Genomic DNA, 22,960 nt, shown 5'->3' with positions numbered 1-22,960 from the left:
GGAAGATGAGCTATGCAATTCTCCACAATAGAGAACTAGAACCCAATAGCAATTGTAATGTTTACAACTCAGAGAGAAGGGTGATAATATCTTATCACACCAGCTCCTCACACCATGCATTTCCCTCATTTCATTACAACGATGAAGTGATAGTGTAACCACAATTTCAAGCTGAGCGTAAGAAATATACTTTATCGTATCAGCAACCTCCAAACTGTGTCCAACAACAAGTGCTCTAACATGAGACTAAAGCAAAACATGCCACAACTCTACTTACCTAGACTATCATCATGGTTCAGTCACCACTACTCATGTAGAACCAGCAGCAAACAGAAAATTAAGTCCTCTTCTCTGGAGTCATTTTCCATTTAACCACCAACTATGGTTTTACTTGTAGAGTCGAAATGGTGTGATGCTCCCTCCTAATTAATCCGTTTACACAAGCTCCACCAGCCATTTGGTGTATGGTTTGAATCTTACTGTGTCCAAAGAAGACTTCATGCCCAAGTTCATTGCTAGACCCATTGACTAGTTCACATCAACAGTACAGTTAAGGACAAGCCTCCAAAGAGTAAAAGACCAAAGCATATCTGCATGCAGTACACACCACCATGTGGACAGGACATTACTTCCAGTTCCATAACCATTTTACTGCTAGGACCTCCAGTTTAATGTGATATTTCATAACTACAAGAAATAAAACTGAGTTTTCTTGTCAGGTGTCCACTTGTTTTATTAGGAACTGTTGTCACAGTGGTAAGACAGGCCACTGGAGATTCTCAGCCAGTCAGGCAGGTTCTGTGAGGCAAGAAATAGGTCGACATTTCTCAGCAAGAACCCTTTGTCAGAACTGGAAAAGAAAAACAAGTATGCTTTCTGATGCTGTGGGGGGAGGGGTGAAGAGAACAAAGGCAATGGCTGTGACAGGGTGGAGACAGAAATTGTCAAAGTAACTAACATAAAATCCAGCAGTCAGAAATAGAAGAGGAAAGAGACAAAAGACCAAGCTGAAAGATCTAGCAAAAAGGCTGACTGCTTAAAATCGTTAGTGTTGTGGCCCATGAGCAGTGACATGCTCATTAGATGTGTTACTGTGCCTTGACCCTACATTGAATGGTTGCAAAAAACAGACATCCTGTGCAGTGTTTTGAAGCACTGAATTACTTTGATGATTGAATAATAATTTGGGAAGTGTGGAGGATGTGAATGTCACAGATAAACAGTCCCTGGCTCATCTCACCTACGCTTTTCTCAAATCCATTTCCACATCACTGTCAACTCATTGACAGAAGAACACGAGCTTCAAACTTTACAGGCACAAAATTCAACCTTCACCATGCTCAACTGCAGCCCCTCACAGTAAGCTTCCAGAGAGGTCCCTTGGAAAAAAAGGGTTTGCCTCTCACATCCTACAAATTGCCTGTCCACAAAGGCAAACACCATTGACTGCATTCACCACTACAACAATGAGCATCAGGCCAACTGAGGAAAACCAAGTTGATGCCTCCAACCCAGCCCATGAACATGATTGCTCAGTGATCTGGTTCTCCTGTAATAGACCAATGACCCCAAGCACACTCAGCCAGCTCATTCACACACAACATCCAGTGCTAACAGACATTGCATTTTTTGTTCTGTCAGAGGAAGAGCTTCCCTAAAGGGACCACTAAAAGGATTTAAGGATGTGGTCAAAGGATAGAGAAAAAAATAACACACCCATAACATCCCAAAAAGGACCACAAGCATTCAGGGTGCTGCTGAGAATGCACATCAATTCTTTGGGATTCCACAGAAGCTCAATGCATGCAGAGGACAAGAGGAATCACCTCTCAAACCACCCATCTGAGCATCTCTCTCTTCATCTATGGAGAGTTCAAGGGAGCCGACATACAGTGTCTATAAAGTATTCTCTCCCCTTGGAAGTTTTTGTTTGTTTTACAACATTGAACCACAGTAGATTAATTAGGTTTGTTCGACACTGATCAAAAGAATAAGACAAGGTGAAGACAGATCTCTACAAAGTAATCCACATTAATTACAAATGCAACACGCAAAAAAATTGATTGCATTAAGTATTAACTACCTTCAAGTCAGTATTTAGTAGATGCACCTTTGGCAGTAATTACAGCCTTGAGTCTGCGTGGATAGGTCTCCATCAGCTTTGCACATCCAGACACTACAACTTTTCCCCCATTCTTCTTTACAGAACTGCTCAAGCTCTGTAAGATTGCATGGAGATTGTGAGTAAACAGCCCCTTTCAAGTCCACCACAAATTCTGAATTGGATTGCAGTCTGGACTCTGACTTGACCCCTCCAAGACAATAACTGTTGTTTTTAAAGCCATTCCTGTATAGCTTTCGCTTTATGCTTGGGGTCATTGCCTTCTCCCAAGTTGCATTTTCCTCCAGAATTTTCCTGTATTTTGCTGCATTCATTTTACCCTCTACCTTCATAAGCCTTCTAGGGCCTGCTGCAAAGTGTTTAGTCTGATGGCCAAAAGGCTCCATTTTGGTATCATCAGACCATAGAACCTTCTTCCAGCTGACTTCAGAGTCTCCCACTTGCCTTCTGCCAAACTTTAGTTGTGATTTCATGAGTTTCTTCCCCCGGCAGCATTCTGTTCACCACATAAAGCTGCAACTGGCGAAGCACTTGGGCAACAGTTACTGTATGTGTAATCTCTCATCTCAGCCACTGAAGCTTGCAACTCCTCCAGAGTTGTCATAGGTCTTTTGGTGGCCTCCGTCACTATTCCTCTGCTTGCATGGTCACTCAGTTTTTGAGAATGGCCTGTGGTCTTTCCATTTCTTGATGATTTACTTAATTGTACCCCAAGAGATATTCAGTGACTTGGAAATTTTCTTGTATTCATCTCTTAATTTGTGCTTTCAATAACCTTTTCCACAGAGTTGCTTGGAGTGTTCTTTTGTCTTCAGGGTGTAGTTTTTGCCACTGACTCCTAGCAGTTGGACCTTCCAGATACAGGGCTATTTTTACTGCAATAAATTGAAACATCTTGATTGCACACAGGTGATTTCCATTTAACTAATCATGTGATTTCTAAAACCAATTGTCTGCACCTGTGATGATTTGGTGTGTCATATTAAAGGGGGTGAATACTTATGCAATCAATATTTTGTGTTTTATATTTGTAAATTTGTGTTTTATAATTGTAAATTTGTTGTTTTAAGCCATTCCTGTATAGCTTTGGCTTTATGCTTGGGGTCACTGCCTTGCTGGAAAACAAAGCTTCTCCCAAGTTGCAGTTCCTGATCCTTTGTAGGAATCTGTTTTCACTTTGACATGAAAGAATCTTTTTCTGTTGATCAGTGTCAAAAAAACCCAAATGAAATCCACTGATTCAATGTTGTAAAACAATAAAACATGAAAACTTCCAGCAGGGAGGGGGTGGTATACTATGTCTTATAGACCATCTCGCCCCACAAACTGGAACTGTCATGTTATCCTCAATGCCAAGGGATTGTAAGTGGAGAACAGACACACAGAAGCCCCTCTTTCACTCCATGTGGCTGAGGGTGAAACTTTGTGATACATTTGAACAAATACCAAAACTGCATTCCAAGCATCAGGTGGATTTAAGGTTGCATAATTAGAGCATGATTTTAATATTTGTCTCAATGGCTGGAGGAAAACATTATTTAGCAGCTACTCCATGGTGTTGAATTATACTGCCCTCACTCCTCCAGTCCCAGTAGCACATACTCAGCCCCGGCACCTTACACATTCACTGTTCAGTTGTGTGCTATTCTGCTGGGTCATGCTGTGTGAACCACTGTCCCCTGCCAAACCTCTCCCATTAAGGGACAGCCCATGGCAGTGTTGAGCGGTACAGGGCGAGTTGAAGTGTGGCCCTCACTGACTGGGACTGACAGCTCCTGCTCCATGTTGAAAGCGGCTCTATCCTAACACTGCCTAAATTTCCACCTGATGGGCAAGATTGAAGCACATGAAAGACCGTCTGTCTCCCCCAACCAGTGATTTGTCTATGGTTATCACAAGCAAAACATTCCTTTAAACTGCAGTGTCAAGATTATCTTGCATGCAATTTCAAAACACCTGACAGGTGACTTCATCTGAATAAGAGACAAGTTGTTTCAGATAACCAAGGTGTAGGAATCTCAATGTCAAGAGCAACATTATTTCCTTGGATTTAAAAAAAAGTTAAACAAAGGATTTCTCTCCATGGTTCATAAAATCCGAGAATCAAAGGAATACACTTTCAAAGAGGTTCATGATCCAAGACTCATGGAAATGCATCATTCAGCCTAACACATCCATATTAATCCCATGTTCATGGCATTTGTCCCATGTCCTTCCATGCCCTGGAGATACAAGTGTTTGGCCAGACACTTCTTGCATACCATCAGTAACTCAGCTTCTAACACTCTTCCCTGCAGTGTTTTCCAGGTGCTCATCCCTCCAAATCTCTAAACTGTTATCCTAAATTTATGGCTCCAGTTATTTATGTCTGATATAGGGAAAGGTTTCCTTCAGTTTACACCATCTATACTACTGATAATTTATGTACCTTGACCGTGTCTTTTATAACCACCTGTATTCCAGGGAAGACAGGTCCAGACCCATTTAACATAGACCTGGTTCATATTACCTCTCAGACTTCTGGACCAGTGGCCAATGTGTGACTATTTTGAAGATCTTACACTGATGTTCATGTAAACCTCATCAATACACTGCTGCCTTGTCAAATTATTCATTCAGATTGGTCAGACAGAAAGTGCCCCTGACACAAGCCTACTGCCCATCTATGATCAGTCCCTGCTTTTCCATGTCACTGGCAATACTGCCCCTCAGAATGTTTTACCCTACACTGATATTAAGCTAACTGCTTTTCCTTGTAGCCTCCCTTGAAAAGAGGACATTTTCTGTCCTCTCATATAATATCTCACTTGTGGCCAGTGGTAGCCTCTTCCCCTGCCTCCTATAGCAGCCTGGGATAAATCTCATTCAGCTCTGAGAATTTACCTTCTTTACCAAGTAAACTCAGCCTTTTTTCCTTGGAGTGGCAGAGGATGAGAGGTGACCTGATAGAGGTGTATAAAACAATGAGAGGCATTGATCTTGTGAATAGTCAGAGGCTTTTTCCAAGGGCTGAAATGGCTGCCACAAGAGGACACAGGCTTAAGGTGCTGGGGAGTAGGTATAGAGGAGATGCCAGGGGTAATTTTTTTTTACTCAGAGAGTGGAGAATGCGTGGAATGGGCTGCTGGCAACAGTGGTGGAGGCAGATACAACAGGGTCTTTTAAGACAACATGAGTGAATCTGCAGATGCTGGAAATAAATAAAAACAAAATGCTGGCAGCAGGCCAGACAGCATCTATGGGAGGAGGTAGTGACAACATTTCAGGCCGAAACCCTTCATCAGGAGTGAAGGGTTTCCTGATGAAGGGTTTCAGTCCGAAACGTCATCACTACCTCCTCCCATAGATGCTGTCTGGCCTGCTGAGTTCTGCCAGCATTTTGTGTTTTTAATAGTCTTTTAAGAGACTTTTGGATAGGTACATGGAGCTTAGAAAAATAGAGGGCTATGGGTAAGCCTAGTAATTTCTAAGGTAGGGACATGTTTGGCACAACTTCGTGGGCCGAAGGGCCTGTATTGTTCTGTAAGTTTTCTATGTTTCTACATTTCTATAAAGAAAGTAGCCAGAGCAGTGTTTCTATTCTTAAGAAATATTGCAAAGGTATGACCATTACTATGATATAATGATTGTGGAAAACTAATTCATAACTTTATATCAAATAGACTAGATTATTGCAATACATCTTCCAAAACAATCTATTAACAAACCTCAACTCATTCAGAACACCACGGAAACCAGAATGAGGGAACATATCACACCCACCTTAGAGACCTGCACTAGAATTTCACCTGCCCCTTCACTAAATATTTTTCCTTTGTGAATGTCCAAGTATTCACTCAGGACTATGCCTATACCTCATGGCTGCACTGTTGTCTCTAACTGGCCCTACTTTTCCCCTGATTATTTTGTCCTTAATATAAACTATACTTTAACCCTCACTGCCAATGATATTATCGTGACCCTGCTTTACTATTCTAATTTAAGCATCTCCCTGCATGTGTTTTTCCTATACTCTAGACCAGGGGTGTCAAACTCAAATACACAGTGGGCCAAAATTAAAAAATCGGTACAAGTCGAGGGCCGGACTGGTTCAGCGTTTATTGCAAAAATTATTGAAATGAATTTATTACACATATTAACCTGGAACTAACAAAGCTTAGGTTATTGCCTACAAAAACAACATTGAACATTAAATAAATAAAAAATCAGTTGCATTTATTTCTTATGGCTTTATCTGCAGCTTTTCCAGAGTAATTTCTAATGAAAACATTTTTCCACAAGCCAACACTCTGTGATTCACACTAGTCTAAGCCAGATACTTGGCAACTCATCTTGGATGCAAGTTCATCAATGTTTGGAGTCAGGCTCTGAGCTGAGGAAATCCTCAGAATTGAGTGAAGGTGTTCATCAGAAAGACGACTCCTGTGTGATGTTTTGTTTATCTTCATGAAAGAGAACAGTTGTTCACACAGATATGTGCTGCCAAACATAGAGAGCATTTGAGCAGCTTGGGTACGCAGCTGGGGCATTGTGTCGGGAATGAAATGTAGAAACTGTGCAGCGCCCACCGAGTCATACTTTGCCTTGAGTGTGTCACTACATTGGAGTTTAATCAGCTCCATTTGTATGTTGGTTGGTGCGCTTTCCACGTCAGCTGCAAATGGATTACTGAGCAGTTCAAACCTGCTTTTTTGGGCTTCAAAGTCAGCAAATCGCCGTGTGAAGTCGGCACCAAGTATGCTAAGTTTTTCAGAAAACTTTGCACGTGGGAACACTGCGGTAGAAACCTGCTCTTTCATAGTTCGGCAACACGGAAAATGGCTCAAGTTTTCTTGCTGCATCTGCGTCTCCCACAGGCGCAGCTTGGTTTTAAAAGCCCTCACTGCAGCGTACATGTCTGTGATCACACGACCCCGCCCCTGAAGCTGCAGGTTGAGCGCATTGAGATGGCTCGTGATGTCACACAGAAACGCCATTTCACAAAGCAACTTTTTATCCCGGAGCTCAGTTGTGTCTTTCCCTTTGCCTTCCATGAACTGAATCATCGCACCTCTGTGTGATAGGGCAAATCATTATATTCTGAACCCAACTCCTCCAGAAACGACTTGAACTCGCGGTGATTTAAACCTTTGGCTCTTATGAAGTTAACTTCTCGTGTTATGGTGCTCATTATATGTTCCATTTTCAATGCTTTGCCACACAACAATTCCTGGTGTATGATGCAGTGATAAGCTGTCAGCTCACCTGCGCCGTTTTCCTCCCGGATCCTGCCCACCAATCCACTCTTTTGACCGCACATCGCGGGCTTCTGTTTCTTGTCCAGATGCTTGTATTTGTCGTGGTGTTTCGTTTCATAGTGTCGTCTTACATTATATTCTTTAACTACAGCCACACAGTCTCCACGCACAAGACAAACAGGTTTGCCCTTCATATTTGCGAACATATACTCTGCCTCCCACCTGCCTTGAAAACCCGTTTTCAAAGTCCACCTTTCGTTCAGCCATTTTTGGGGTGGGGGATAGCTGAAAGTTGACCACACGTGACTAGTGCCATAAGGATGCTGATGAGAGAGTAAGGCAAGCGCGAGCGATGCACTGGCAGTGCATTGTGGGATTTGTAGTATTAGTGGTGCATGCAATATACCGGCGGGCCAGCTCTAATAGAAAAAAAATTTATTCATTAATGATATTCAGGAAATAAACCAGGGAAACCGAATAAACACTAAAAACCCTGAAAACCTGGTACCTGAATAAACTCAGCATTAGCCATATCATATGCCATAGGCGCTTCGATTACTGGGGCCAGCTTTAATAGTAATTAGATATTATCTCGCGGGCCAAAGATAATTCCACTGCGGGCCTTGAGTTTGACATATATGCTCTAGACAGACTGCTCCCATCTTTCATTCCCTACCTTTTTTCTTTTTCATACACTCAATATACCTTGAGATCTAAGGCTCCCTGTACTTTGTATTGTGGTAATTAATAGGTTACTCCTTTGCCACTCAGTTAGCCATTCGTACATGGGAGAAGTGCACATACTGTATAAGCAGAGTTATCAATAATGTTAAGTTGAATATCCTGCATGCTGGCATCTTGGTGTGCTCTGCACTAACCCTGAATATCAAACGCACAAGTGTAAATATCCAACTGTAAAAGATGCTCTGTCTCTATTCCACAAGGAGTCCGTCCAGCATAAGTGAAATGCCATCATGGAATAGAGTTGGCAATTATAAAGCGGTTGATTGTCGATGAGTTGATGCTACAGACCAAGTGAGATCCCCAACAAGAAAAAAATTATTGTAAGGCAGTTCTCATTTGCATTTATTTATTTTCTACTTAATAAAGCACCTCGCCTCCCCACCAAGATACTTGATCTCTCTAAACCAGGGTCTGAGAGATGGCTCTTATGCTTTGAGAGATTTAGGGTTGCAATCAGTCTCAGTCGGGCTTCAGAAGAGCATGAAGCACACTGATATACTGCATGGAGGACAAAGCAGATGACGTCATGGGTAGATTAGGTTTGACAGATGCTCACAAAAATAGTGGAGGACAAATATTTCACAGGAGAGTGAAATGTGAGATATGAGAGGATAAAGTTCAATTCCAGAGAACGGGAGCCAGATGAAAGTGTAAATAACTTCATCACAGTATTGTCTGCCCTGTGAGACAACTGTGCTTATGGAAACCTGCCAGATGAGTTCATTAGAGATAAGATTGTTGTCGGGTTACTAGACATCAAATTGTCAGAGACAGGTGGAGGCAAATCTTACACTGGAGAAAGCTATTACTACAGTCAGGCAGAGTGAGAATGCTCGTCAGCAACAGGTAGAACTCAGATATGAAAACAATGCTGAGGTAAAGCTGGAAGTTGTACAAAAAGGGTACAAACAGTGCAGCTGACAGTAGAACTAAGCTCAAAAGCACAAGCAAAACCAAGAGCAGGTAAATATCCAACTGCAGAAGATGTACCAAGTCTCTATTCCACAAGGAGCTCTGTCCAGCAAAAGTGAAATGCCACCATGGAATAGAGTTGGCCATTATAAAAGTCAGTGTCACTCAAACACAGTTCTTCAAGAGGTCAAAGACGACCAGGATTCAGACGAAGAAAACTTTCCTTAATGCTTTAGATTCAAGTAGACAAGGCTGGTGTACTATAGTTCAGTTGCAAAATGAGGCAGATACGTTCAAAATGGACACTGGGGCAGATGTCACAGCCATCCCCGGATGTCTGTTCACAAAACTGGTGAAAACAGATATTACACTAAACCCAACAAAGAAAGTGCTCATGGGACCAGGGAAACAGAAGCTCAGTGTGAAAGGGATGTGCATTACTTCTACCTGTAAAAAATGAAAAAAAGTTAAGAGGATCGCTATGTTGCTCAAAATCTCATCACTACTGGGCCAACATGCCATTGAGAAGCTGAACCTCATTGCAAGGTTGGAGTCACTAAACATTGTTCAGTGGCAGGAGAAGTACGCGGAGTTGCTCACTGGCCTGAGGGTACTGAAAGAAGAGTACCTTATCCAACTGAAGCCAGGAGTGACACACTACTCTCCGACCACAGTGAGGTGTATACCAGTCCCATTGATGAACAAAGTCAAAGATTAACTTAAGAGAATAGAGGCGATTGACCTCATAACTAGAGTGAATGAACCTACTGATTGGTGTGCTGCCATTGTTCCTGCTCCCAGGCCAGATGGCACAGTATCTGTGTTGATTTAACAAAATTGAGTAATACAGTGAGGTTGGAGAAGTTTATTCTACCCTCTGTTGCACACACATTGAGTATACTGGGTAGAGCAAAGTTCTTCACCAAATTAGATCCAAACAGTGTTCTAACTCCTTAGAGTTCTAACTTTTGGCATCTCATCAGCCCCTGAAATCTTTCAGATGAGGATGAACCAAATATTGCAGGGAATGGAAGTAGTAGTCTGCCACATAGACGATATAGTCATCTTGGAAGGCTCAGATGAGGAACATGACAAAAGAGTGGAAGCTGCCTTGGAGAAGCTTAAACAGTCTAGAATCACCCAGAACAAAAAGAAATGAGAACTTGTGAAATTCAAGGTAAAGTTCTTAGGCCACCAACTATCCTCAGAGGGAGTGCAGCCAAATTCAGACAAACTGGCAGGAGTTCATGGACAAGCTATGAATGTATCAGAGATCCACAATTTCCTTGGCATGGTAAACCAACTGGGAAAATTCATTCCCAATTTGGCAGAGAAAACAAAGCCACTATGTGACCTCCTCTCTCGGAGAAAAGTTTTGACCTGGAATGCACCACAGAAGTTATTCCCATTCTTTGATCCAAAAGCAACCAAGATCTCAGCAGAGGCCTGTTCCTTTGGCCTATAGGAAAACTGCAGTGGTGTTGCAAACTGATGGGATACGCATCAAGAGCACTAGCTCCTACCGAACGGCATTATGCCCAAATCAAAAAGGAGATGCTGGCTCTCGTGTGGTCTTGTGAATGCTGCAGCTGTTCCCTGATAGGCACTGAATTCCTACTTGAAACAGACCACATGCTGCTGATATTAAACCCAATTCTGATTCTGAAAATTAACCTTAAATCTCCCACAGCCACTTAGAACTAAGAAGTAGATTGAAAGTTTAGGGAAACAAGCCTCATCTCAAAACTATTTATACTCATGCAACACTGAGTACAGCACAGCCATCCTTTGGATATACTGGTAAAAAGTAGAGTTTTGTGTCTGAAGATCTGTTGAAAAATAAATACACGCAGTCTTGATCAATTTGGCCATGTAACAGAGGCTATTTACATTCCTGCTGTTTGCATTACCACATGTTGCTGAAGGAAAATGGCTGCCAAGTGTATCTATTAATCGCTGTACCAGAAAATCTCCTCATTAATACAAATGATGTGACAATCAGCTTTATTAAAGTAAAATATTAATGCCGAGGTAACAACACTTACTTTAGGACTTTGTGATTCAAAAAGCTGGAGTAAATAATTCTATCATAAATGAGTGTATCCACTATATTGTATCAGCCTCCACTCAAACAAGTTCCACGTTTTTCTCATGTTGAAGACCATAAGATGAGCACAATTATGACATCCAGTCCATCGAGTATTCACCATTATTCCAACATAGTTGATTTATTGTTCCGCTCAACCTATTCTCCAATATTCTCACTTAACATTTGGCACCTAAGAACCGACCAACCTCCACTTTCAATACACCAACTAACTTGGCCTCCACAGACACCTGTGGCAAAAAAATTCTACAGATTCGCCACCATTTGGCTAAAGAAATTCTTCCACTCTGATCTAAAGTTTTGAAGCTGTGCCCTCTGGTCCAAGAATCCCCCACTATTGGAAACATCCTCTCAGTGTCCGCTATATCTAAGCCTTTCAGTAATGGATAGGTTTTAATGCAATCCACCATACTTCTAAGCTCCAGCAAGTACAGACCCAGAGCCATCAAATGCTCCTTTTGTGTTAATCTTTCTATTCCCAAGATCCAAGTTAGAGAAAGTCACTGTCTATCCAAATACTTGATATATCCAGTCCCTTAGAATAGTTTCCAATAACTTTCCCACAACTGATGTCAAATTTGCCTATCTCAGTTTATTCTTAGAGCCTTTCTTAAACAACGGTACAACATTATTCGCCACCTCTCCTGTGCCTACCTTGTGCCTCTACAGCTCCCTTTACTTGAATGTAATACGGACACATCTGGTTTCAGCTTCTCTCTTAACCGCAGAGGGCAAATTCATCATATGCTCACTGCCCTTTTCCTTAAGGCTCACTAATCAAAACTGAAACATTACACAACACCCAATCCAGAAATGCCTTCTCGTATAGTAGGCTTGACGATTAGTTGCTCTAAAAGACATTTCATAGAAACTACAAACTCCTGTCAAGATCCAGCAACAAGCTGATTTAGCTAATCTACATATATATTGAAATCCCCATGACCATCATAACAATGCCTTTTTTGTTACATGCCTTTTCTATTTTCTATTGCAACTTTCATTCCACATCCTGGCTGCTGTTCGGAAGCCTGTATACGATTCCCATCAGGGAGTTTATACACTTTCAGTTTTTTAACTCTACCCACAAGGATCCTACATTTACCGATCCTATGTCACCCCTTTCTAAGGATTTGATTTAATTTTTTTTAAACTAACAAAAGCATCCCGCCCCTCTGCCCACATATCTGTTATTTTGATACAATGTTTATCCTTGGATGTTAAACTCCCAACCATGAGCTTCTTTTATCCATGACTTAGTGATGCACACATCAGACCTACCAATTTCTAACTGCACTACAATATCATTTACTTTATTTTGTGTCCTGCTTACATTCAAACATAACATCTTCTCTCCTGCATTTAACACTCTTTCCAATTTGGTCTCTGTTACTGGACATTAAATGTGTACGCTTTCTTTTTCTCTATTCTGGAGACTTCAATAATCTCAAACAAGAGAAAATCTACAGATGCTGGAAATCCAAGCAACACACACAAAATGCTGGAGGAACTCAGTAGGCCAGGCAGCATTTATGGAAAGAACAGGTCCTGATTAAGGGTCTCAGCCCGAAACATCAATTGTTTACTTTTTCCCATTGATACTGCCTGGCCTGCCGAGTTCCTCCAGCATTGTGTGTGTTATTTCCATTATCTCTCTTGTATTCCCTCCCTTCTACTTTATCCCTACTTTCTCAGGCACCGCATTCCCCCCTACTACTCAGCCCTAGTCATGCTATTCTCCAGGACCGCATGGTTCTGGTAGAGCCTGTCCCATCTGAACAGCACCCTCCTTTTCCAATACGTGTGCCAATGTCCCACAAATTCAAGCCCATTTCTCCTGTATACATGTTTGAGCCACACATTTAGCTCCAACATCTTATTCATCTGATTTGCACACAGTTCAAGTTGCAATCCAGAGATTACTACCTTTGCAGAGATCCTGCATTTTAATTTAGTCCCCATCTTCTCAAATTTCCTCAGCAGAAACCCTTTCTTTGTTCTTCCTACGTTATTGGTAACCATATGTATGACAGCAGCATCTTTACTTCCCCCTCCCCACTCCAAATCGGATGAGACATCCCAAACCCAAACATCAGCCAGACATGGCCTCTGGGACACTCAATGCTTGGGACGGAGAAATGCTTGTAATGCTCTCACTATACTATCCCCAGATATCTCCTTTCTCCCTCTTGAAGGGCATTCTCAATGTGCCAGGCATAAACTGGATCATCAAGATCAGAATCTGACTTTTATTAAACCAGCCAGTTCAACCCATGCAGTTCCACTGCTACACTATTCAGTAGAAAACCAGACAAGTCAAAAGGCAGCACCAGACACAGACTGTTCAGAGGCCCCACACTGACCAGAGCAGCAAGAATTAGTCTGGAGAATTTAACAACCCACAAGTTTATTTAATGGTCATCTTTCCCCAAGAGAGGAAACTGGCTCTCCTCCTGTATGGTATGTATGGGTCCTAGCACCAGCTTCAGTCTGAGTGATTCCAGAATGTGCACAAAGGATTGCAAAATGTGTGAATGAGCTGCAGAGATCATCCCAAAATACCCGGGATCCTCCACGTTGCTCTGATGTGTGTGGGTTCTTGCTCTTGGCGTACATTCAAGAACACCTTGGTACTCTCCCCATGCCCCTTTACTCTCTCACTTCTTCACAGGAATTAATGTGTATCCCTTTCTGCTAGTCTCAGGAATGTGGCTATAAATATTTTCACTTGTTATACAAAATGGGCATCCAACACTATAAACCAGGAGATATGGTGGCCTTGATGTGGGAAACACAGTCATCACTATCACCAAACAGCACAACATGCACCCACAAATGAAAACCCAAGCCCTGCCCCGATATCCTACCAGCAGTGAAGCTCAAAAGCAGCAAACCCCTGGCTACTTGCCAAACAGGTGTTTATAATGTACTTTGAAAGAGGACAATGTAAAAACAAGATGTGTTTCCACACATTATGACTGGCAGATAATTACATTTTGACATACTCTTTGTTGAAGATGAATCTCTGAAGTAAATCCCCTAAAAACTGTGTCACTTACTGTGCAACATCAACTCATTCTGTAATTCTTCACAAAATATCTAGAATTGTACAGTGAGAATATAAATTGCATTTTACTTTAAGGTTTTAAAAGGAATTAAAATGTCAATATTTTATAAACAAAGACACTCCCCATCTGTTCACACTGAGTTTGTGAATCACATACAAACATAGAACACGGTGAAGCCACTCACTCACAGTCAGAACAGATGGAGGAATCTCAATTTTCAAACCTTTAACAGGTTTGAACTTAGAAGAGTTTATTTGGTGTGCCTCCTGTCAGAGAGGAATTTTCATCATCTCTGGAATGTTCCAGTTAAATAAATTATCAGGTAGAAACACCACTCCCAGTATCCCAGAAATAACACAGCGAGCTCAAAAGACATTGGGTTCATCTTCCAGACATCAGCTGATGACAGACTCTGCCCGAGTGCCAAAGAATTGATCAGCAATCAACTTGCTTCCTGACCCTCTGGTCGTTGCCAGCCATAACAACCTAAATGGGACGGTCATGCCAAATTCTAAAACGGAGTCCATTACCTTGAAATTCAGCTTAGTAGGAATTTAAGTCGTCTAAATTGTGTTTTCAAGCTTCAGCACAACACAAATCTGCCTAAAGATCCTTCTGCAAACACCCCACAGGAAATGGAGACCGTGTCTCAAAGGCGCCTCCATTTCTCTTCCTTTCACTTCAACTGGGGTAGACCACTTCGTGTTGCAAACACTCACACAATATATTTCTAAGTCATTGGCTACAGGTAACACCATCCCTAATGCAACCAGCTTCACTCCCTTTCCCTTTATACTCTGTATCCACTGACAAAGGGCGAATTTCACCATAGGCTGAGCCATTCTTATCGGTGGAAACCCGCCTCTTCCTGAACCACATTTACACGCAAGATCTGCGTGATGGTAGACAGCGAACTATTTTTTAGAGTGAAGACGGTGGTCCTTCCCAACATTACTCCATAAGACAGGTCTAGTACTGACCCACGCTGTCTGAAAAATCACGTTTATTTTTGAATGTATCGGGGAGCAGGTGTGGTCCGCAGTGAACCCAGCGCTGCTGATAAGCGATGGGTTTAAAGCAGCCACTCGCTCCTAAACGCACTAGCTTCGCTATCATTCTGAAACAAGATTTCAGGGCCGTCAGCCTGAAAGATCCTTCTTTGATATGCCAGATAGGAAACGATTTCTTTTCTTTTTAAGTTTCCGTTTGAAAACAGGAAAGGGTGGGGTTAATGAATACATTCCGGTAAAATCTTCACCAAAACATCGCTAAGGGGAGAAACGGCGGGCGGCGTGATTTGCAGCCTTAGTAAAACTGACAATAATAAACATTTTTTTTTAAAAGTGAGGGGCGGTTAGTCAGAGAAAAGCAGGTGAGAAGGAGCTAGGCCACGCCAGACAGGGGTCGCCGGAGGGAGTTTACAAACTCTGAGACAGTGTTATCGGGTCGAAGGTGCGAATGGGGGTGAGGGAGTAGGAGGGGTGCAGGGCGCTGGGATTTCCTTCCCGGTGGCGGTTATGTGGGAGAGCCACCTGTATGGGGACAAACAAACCCAGATGATCCCCAACCGTCACTCTCTACCACATGCGCCACCTTCTCCGGTGAGGGGAGGGGGCAAGTCCGGGTGCGGACCGAGGGTATCCCCGCGCTCGGTGGTGACAGACGCATTAGCCCGGGTGCGTGCGGAGGAAACAGCGCCGGACGGTACTGAAGCCGTGGGAACGCCCACCTTGACACTGGAATCCCTGCTTGCCGAATCCCCTGTGGAAGGAAGAGAGAGAGAGAGGGGGGGTTAACGCTGGGGAGAGAGAACGAAGAGAGGGAAAGGATAGAGGAGAAGGTAGGGTAGAGCGGCTCTCACCAGATGAAGTCTGTGCAGTGGCTGCAGAACGTGGGCTGCTTGAAGAAGCGGGCGATGAACTTGTGGTCCTTCACCTCGTGCACGTTCTTCTGCCTCAGGGCGCCCTTACGGGCGAAGCGAACCATGTTCTCTTCGCCCTCCATCGCCGGCTGCGTCGTGTCCACCATCTATCCGCCACTCGGAGCTATTGCTGTGGCCACAAACCCACCACTGGCAAAGAGGTAACGGGGCTGCTCTGCACGTCAACTCGCTCCTCCCTCCACCCGAGAGTACTCGCTCCGCCCCTCGCTCCTCCCTTCCCGGCGTATCCTCACCTATCCCTCCTCCCAGGGCTGGTCGCTCTTCCACTCCCCCTCTGGGGATGGCCCCTCCTTTCTCCCACGGTAGTGCCCTCTCTCTACCAGCATACCAGCAATTGCCCCTGCCCTGCCCCGCCCCGGGACCAAAGTCACTTCCCCAACCCCCAGATCGATGAGCGACCGTCAGCAATTTTCACTCACCCAACACAAATGTTCACAAATTCTCCCTTATCCAATGCTGCCTGACCGCTGAAACTTTCCTTCCTCCAACACCTGCCTTTTGTTATCGAGTTAATCAGAGTCAGTTTTAATATCAAAAGCATAGGTACGGCAACAGTACAATGATAAATAAGTCATGAGAAAGAACGGGGTTACATTAGGTATATATCTATGTCTATTAAATAGTTATATTAAAATAAGTAGCGCAAGGCAGAAATTTTAAAAGGTAGTGAGGTAGTGCCTATGGAGTGTCGATGGCTATTTAGAAATCGGATGGCAGAGGAAAGAGCCTGTTTCTGAATTCCTGAGTCTGTGTTTTCAGATTTCTGTACCTCCTTCCCGACGGTAACAGTGTGAAGAAGGCATGTCCTGGGTGGTGGAGAGCCCTCGGTTTACAACATAAGATTGGGCTGAAGATTCACATCTTGTGAAATTCAGCATTGATTATTTTATCAAACCATTTCAGCATTACTGATGCTTGATACTAACAGCCACCCCCCTACAGCTGCACAAACACACAGCCTGTGAGATCACCTGCCTCCTAGCCTCTTCTACCTCTGCAAATCCAACAACTTCATTTAACCCCACTCCTTCCCTTCCCATCATTGTATGTTCACTTAAGATAGAAACCCTACGGCACAATACAGGCCCTTCGGCCCACAAAGTTGTGCGGAACATTTCACTACCTTAGAAATTACTAGGCTTACCCATAGCCAGCCCTCTATTTTACTAAGTTCCATGTACCTATCCAAAAGTCTCTTAAAAACACTATCGTATCCACATCCACTACCATTGTCGGTGGCCCATTCCACGCACTTAGCACTCTCTGCGTAAAAAAACTTACCCCTGACATCTCCTCTGTACCTTATACCTGTGTCCTCTTGTGGCAACCATTTCAGCCCTGGGAAAAAGCCTTTGACTCTGCACTTGACGAATACCTCTCATCATTTTATACACCTCTATCAGCTCACCTCTCATCCTCCGTTGCTCTAAGAAGAAAAGGCCAAGTTCACTCAATCTGTTTTCGTAAGGCATGCTCCCCAATCCAGGCAACATACTTGTAAATCTCCTCTGCACCCTTTCTATGGTTTCCACGTCTATAGAAGGGGAAAGTTTAAGATCTTAAGATATTGGAGCAGAATTAGGCCATTTGGCCCACTAAGTCTGCTCTGACATTCCATCTTTCAATATTAGATAGGTTTCAATAAGATACCCCCTTGTTCTTCTAAACTCTGGCAAGTAGAGGTACAGAGCCATCAGAATCTCACCATATATTAACCCCTTCACTCACAGAATCATTCTCGTGAACTTTCTTTGGACCCTGTCCAATGCAACCAAGGGTCCCAAACCTGCTAACAATACTCCATGCAGTCTGAACAATGCCTTATAACCTTCAGCATATCCTTGCTTCTATATTCTAGTCCTCTTGAAATTATGCAAACATTGTATTTTCCTTCTTTACCACCAACTCAGCCTGCAAGAGAATCCTGCACAAGGGCTCCTGAGTCTTTTTGCACCTCTGGTTTCTAAATTTTCTCCCCATTTGTCCCTTTTATCAAAGTACGTGATTATACAGTTCCCTACATCATATTTCTTCTGGCATTTCTTTGCCAATTCTCCTAATCTGTCTTTCTTTGTCTAGATCACTGTTTCCTCAATACTATCTGCCCCTCCACCTACCTTCATATCATTCTTCTTATTCTAAGCATTCCTTTGCCTTAAGCTTCCTAATCAAATCTGGTTCATTGCACAACACCCAGTTCAAGTTGTCTTTTCCCAAGTGGTCTCAACCACAAACTACTCTAAAAAAACATATCATAGGCACTCTGCAAATTCCTTCTCCTGGAATCCAGAACCAACCCAATTTTCCCAATCTACCTGCATATTAAAATCCCCCAATACCCTTGCCACTTTATATGGCTTTTTTATCTCCCATTGTAATTCTACCCCTACATCCTGGCTATAGTTCGGAGGCTTGTATATTACTTCCATCAGGATCTTTATCCCTTGCAGTTTCTTAACTCTGTCCATGAGGATTTTAAATAAGACCATAAGACATTGGAGCAGAATTAGGCCATTTGACCCATTGAGTCTGCTCTGCTATTTGATCGTGGCTGATCCAGTTCCCTCTCAACCACGTTCTTCTGCCTTTACCCCACAACCTTTTACACCCTGGCTTATCAAGAATCTATCAAACTCCACCTTGAATTCACCTCGCCATCTGCGGCAATGGATTTCACAGATTTACCACTACCTGGTTAAAGAAATTCCCCCTCATCTACATTCTAAATAGATGTCCCTCTATTCTGAGGTTATGCCTCCTAGGCCTTTCAACATTCGATAGGTTTCAATGAGATCTACCCCCCTATTCCTCTAAATTCCGGTGACAATCGACCTCGACACGTTAAATGTTCCTCATCCGGCCTTTCAATCCTGGAATCATTTCCTGTGAACCCTCTCCAATATCAGAACATCCTTTCTTAGATAAGGGGCCCAAAAGTGCTCACAATATTCCAAATGAGACTTCACTAGTGCCTGAGACAAACATGCTACAAGCCTTCTTAATCCCCTTATGTAGCCACTTTCAAGGAGCCATGAACTTGTGACCACAAGAAATCTCTACTCAACAACAATATTAAGGATCTTGCCCTTAAAGGTGCACTGTCTCCTTGCATTTGCCTGACTAAGGTGCAACACCTCACATTTATCTAGATTAAACTCCATCTGCCATTTCTCTGCCCATATCTGCAACTGATCTGCATTACGCTGTATTAAGCCAGTCTTCATCACTCTCCACAACTCCACCAGTCCACCAGTCTTAGTATCATCTGCACACTTAGAAACACACCCATTTACATTTTCTTCCAGGTCATTTTTATATATATATATATATATATATATATATATATATATATATATATATATATAGCCACTTCTGAATCCAGGCCCTTATCTTCAAGATTAGCCTCCCATGAGGGACTTGGTCAAATGACTTAATAAAATTCATGTCTCAACATCCACTCATCAATCTCTCTCAACACCTTGTCAAAAAACTCTATCAAGTTGGTTGGACATGACTTGCCCCGCACAAAGCCATGCTGGCTCTCCCTAATTATGTCACGAGTTTCCAAATACTCATACAGTATATCCTCTCCCTAAGAATTTTCTCCAGCAATTTCCCTAAACTAACGGAAGACTATAGTTCCCAGGATTTCCTTTGACAGACAGACAGACATACTTTATTAATCCAGAGGGAAATTGGAAATTGTTCCCTTCTTAAATAGAAGTAGAACATTAACCACTCGTCAGACCTCTAGGACCTCACGTCTCTAGAGAGGACACAAAAATACTGGTCAAGGCCCCAGCAATCTCATCCCTTGCATCCCTCAATAACCTGGGGTAAATCCCATTAGGCCATGGGAACTTATCCACTCTTGCATTCATTAGGGGACACAGCACTTCCTCCTCCTATTGCTCTAACATATTTATGCACTGATCTCCTGGTTCTCCATGTCCTTTTCCTTGGTAAATACTGATGGAAAATACTCATTAAGGACCTCACTCTTGTTTTCCGTATCCAAGCAAATCTTCCTCCCTTTATCTTTGAGTGGTCTTACCCTCTCCTTCATTATCTTCTTGCTCTTGATGTCTGTATAGAATGCCTTGGGATTCACCTTAATCCAACTTGCCAGGGACTTTTCATTGCCCCTCCTGGCTTTCCTAATTCCCTTCTTTAGTTATTTTCTGGCTTCTTTATAATCCTCATGTCCTCTGTTTGATCCTAACTTCCAAAGCTTTACGTACTTTTCCTTTTTCGCCTTGACCAATTTTATCACCTCTTTGGACATCTTTCCATCCCCATCCTTCCTCCTAACAGGGACATACCTTTCCTGTAATCTGTGCAATTGACCTTTAAATACCCTCCACGTGTCTGATGTGAACTTGACAGAAAAATAAATGTTCCCAATTAACTCTTCTTAATTCCTGCCTAATACCCTGGTAATTTGCCCTACACCAATTTAAAACTCTCCCACAAGGACCTATCCTTATCTATAGCTATCCTGAAAGTTAAGGAGTTGTGGTCATTGTTCCCTCACTGCTCACCCACTGAAAGGTCAGACACCTGATATTTTCTGTCTCCCATTGTAATTTGTAGCCCACGTTCTGGCTACTGTTTGGAGGCTTGTATATAACTTCCATCAGGGTCTCTTTACCCTTGCTGTTCCCACAATGATTCTATCTTAGAAAGAGGTGGCATAGGATCAAAACATGTAGAAATCAAATTTTCATTTTTTACCACAAGAGCCTCCCAACCTCTTTGCCTACCTGCCTGCACTCTTAGATGTTAAGCTATCAGCTATGATTTTTATTCAGCCATGACTCAGTGATGCCCACAACATCATACCTGCAATTTCTAAATATGCTATAAGATCATCTATCTGATTCTATATACTGTGTGCATTCAAATATAACATCTTCTGCCCTGTATTCATCACCTTTTTCGATCTTGCCACCAGGTTACAGTTCAACCCATCCCACTGACTGCAATTTTACCCTATCATCTGTCTATCCTTTCTCACAGTCTCACTACACACTGCATCTACCAACTGCCTCACCCACAGCCCTTTCATTCTGCATCCCACCCCCCTGCCAAATTAGATTAAAGACGACATGCAGAGCAACCTTTTTGCACAGAGTAGCAGATGTCTGGAATGAGCTGTTAGGGGCGCTGAAGGAAGCAGATAATGATGTTTAAGACAGGCAGGGAATGGAGGGGTGTAGGCCACGTATAGATAGAAGGGATAAATTTTAATTTGGCATCACGGGCAACACAGACATTGTGGGCTGAAGGGCCTCTTCCAGTAATGTACCATTCTATGTTCTTTGTGTATAGTTATCAGTTTCATTGCATTAACATTGAGGGTTTACGCCCTTGTGACACAATGCTGAAGTTGATGACAAGACCCTTCCCATATCTCAGAGTGTCATATCTCAGAAAGCATTCACTGATGGTGCAATTTACCATCACACTCAGTGTACCAGCACAGATTTTGAGAGGAAGTTGCTTGAAGATCAAAACCTCATAATTAACCAGGCTGCAGTGCTCTCTGCTCTCCTATGTGCTTCTGATATCTGGGCAGCCACCATGAGATACCACAAATGTTGTCTCCCTAAAATCTTCCAATCTCATTGTTCACTTGCTCAAAATCAGACCCTGTTTTTCATGGATGTCTGTGAAGATATATATTTCAGATTGTATACTGTACACATTCTCCAATAATAAACAGAACCATTTGAAACACTCTCTATTCCAGGCTGACCTCTGGAAGAATATTCCCAGGTCAGTCTGGGAAAGATTCTAGGTTATGCTTAAAGCTTCTTGCAATAAGAACACACAGACATCCCTGTCTCAGTTGGAGGAAGAATACTGCATCTCATGAATCGTCCAACTAGCATTTACGACTTGCCCCACCTGTGGAAAAATCCATGCTACCCACCACAAACCCACAGAACCATTATGGAAGCAAGTCACCCTCATTCCCCTGAGATTATTTAAGAAAGAGATGGTCTATATGATCCTTCAGCTGGACGAACAAGAATTTGCAGCCAAATATCCTTCCTAAACAACACAACAAAACTAAAGAATAAATTAATACAATATGTGAGTGGAGCTAAAACATAACTGGAACTGAAGCAATGTAGCTTCAGGTCGCCTGAAAGTGTGTGTAGGTGGGGTCAAGTGGGGTGATAAAAATAGAGGAAAAATCTGCTCTGAGCAATTCTGTAGCTCTTGGGCAGATTAAGTTGTTCTCAATAAAACACAACATTCCATTTGCTTCGACAGTGATTTTCAGCACCTGCTTGCTGAATTTGTTTTTTTTTTGCATAAAAACGTCATATCTTTCTGAAAGCCAGTATCAGTAGTCTCACCCTATTTAAATAATGTTCCACTTCTCTGGTCTCCTTACCAGAGTGGACAGCCTCACATTTCCTCACATTATACTCCATCTTCCATTACTTTGCCCACTCACTTGCCTACACAGATTTTCTATCCACGTATTGTCTGCAAACCCTGATGCAATAGTTAGTTTCTTTTGATTCAAGTCAACAGATTACTATTAGCTGAGGCCCCACACTGAACCCTGTGGTTTGCCAGCTGAAAATGATCTATTTATCCTATTAGTATGTAAGAAGCAGGAGCCAGTCTACTTTAAAGCAGATAAATAACTATGTAGTGAAACCTGGTCATGAGATCTTTTGCTAGGGGCAATCAGGTCCACATTCCTCCATATTTCATTGGCTCAGTGGCAAGATCTAGGATGCTACACAATTGTAGCATCCAAGAAGAACCAAGGCAAATTATAGTTCAGCTGCACTGAGGGAATATGCTGAA

General features: G+C 42.6%; 1 protein-coding gene across 3 annotated transcripts in view; it reads right to left on the bottom strand.

Moving 5' to 3' along the window:
* The window catches only part of LOC132399478 (protein kinase C beta type), a 346,894-nt gene extending 330,570 nt beyond the window's left edge, over positions 1-16,324 (bottom strand). Inside the window, exons 1-2 of one of the 3 annotated variants that reach the window (XM_059979897.1) lie at positions 16,049-16,324; positions 15,917-15,948 (exon numbers count right to left, since the gene is read on the bottom strand). In XM_059979897.1, the coding sequence (XP_059835880.1) occupies positions 15,917-15,948; positions 16,049-16,215 (199 nt within the window). In that variant the 5' untranslated portion in view covers positions 16,216-16,324. The remainder of the gene's footprint in view (positions 1-15,916; positions 15,949-16,048) is intronic. The other 2 variants (XM_059979895.1, XM_059979896.1) reach the window with 2 other exon arrangements.
* Positions 16,325-22,960: the final 6,636 nt, after the last annotated feature.

This window comes from Hypanus sabinus, chromosome 9 (assembly GCF_030144855.1).
Source record: "Hypanus sabinus isolate sHypSab1 chromosome 9, sHypSab1.hap1, whole genome shotgun sequence".
NCBI lineage: Eukaryota > Metazoa > Chordata > Chondrichthyes > Myliobatiformes > Dasyatidae > Hypanus > Hypanus sabinus.
Note: the sequence above shows the minus strand (reverse complement) of the source record. Positions and strands in the feature narration are given on the sequence as shown.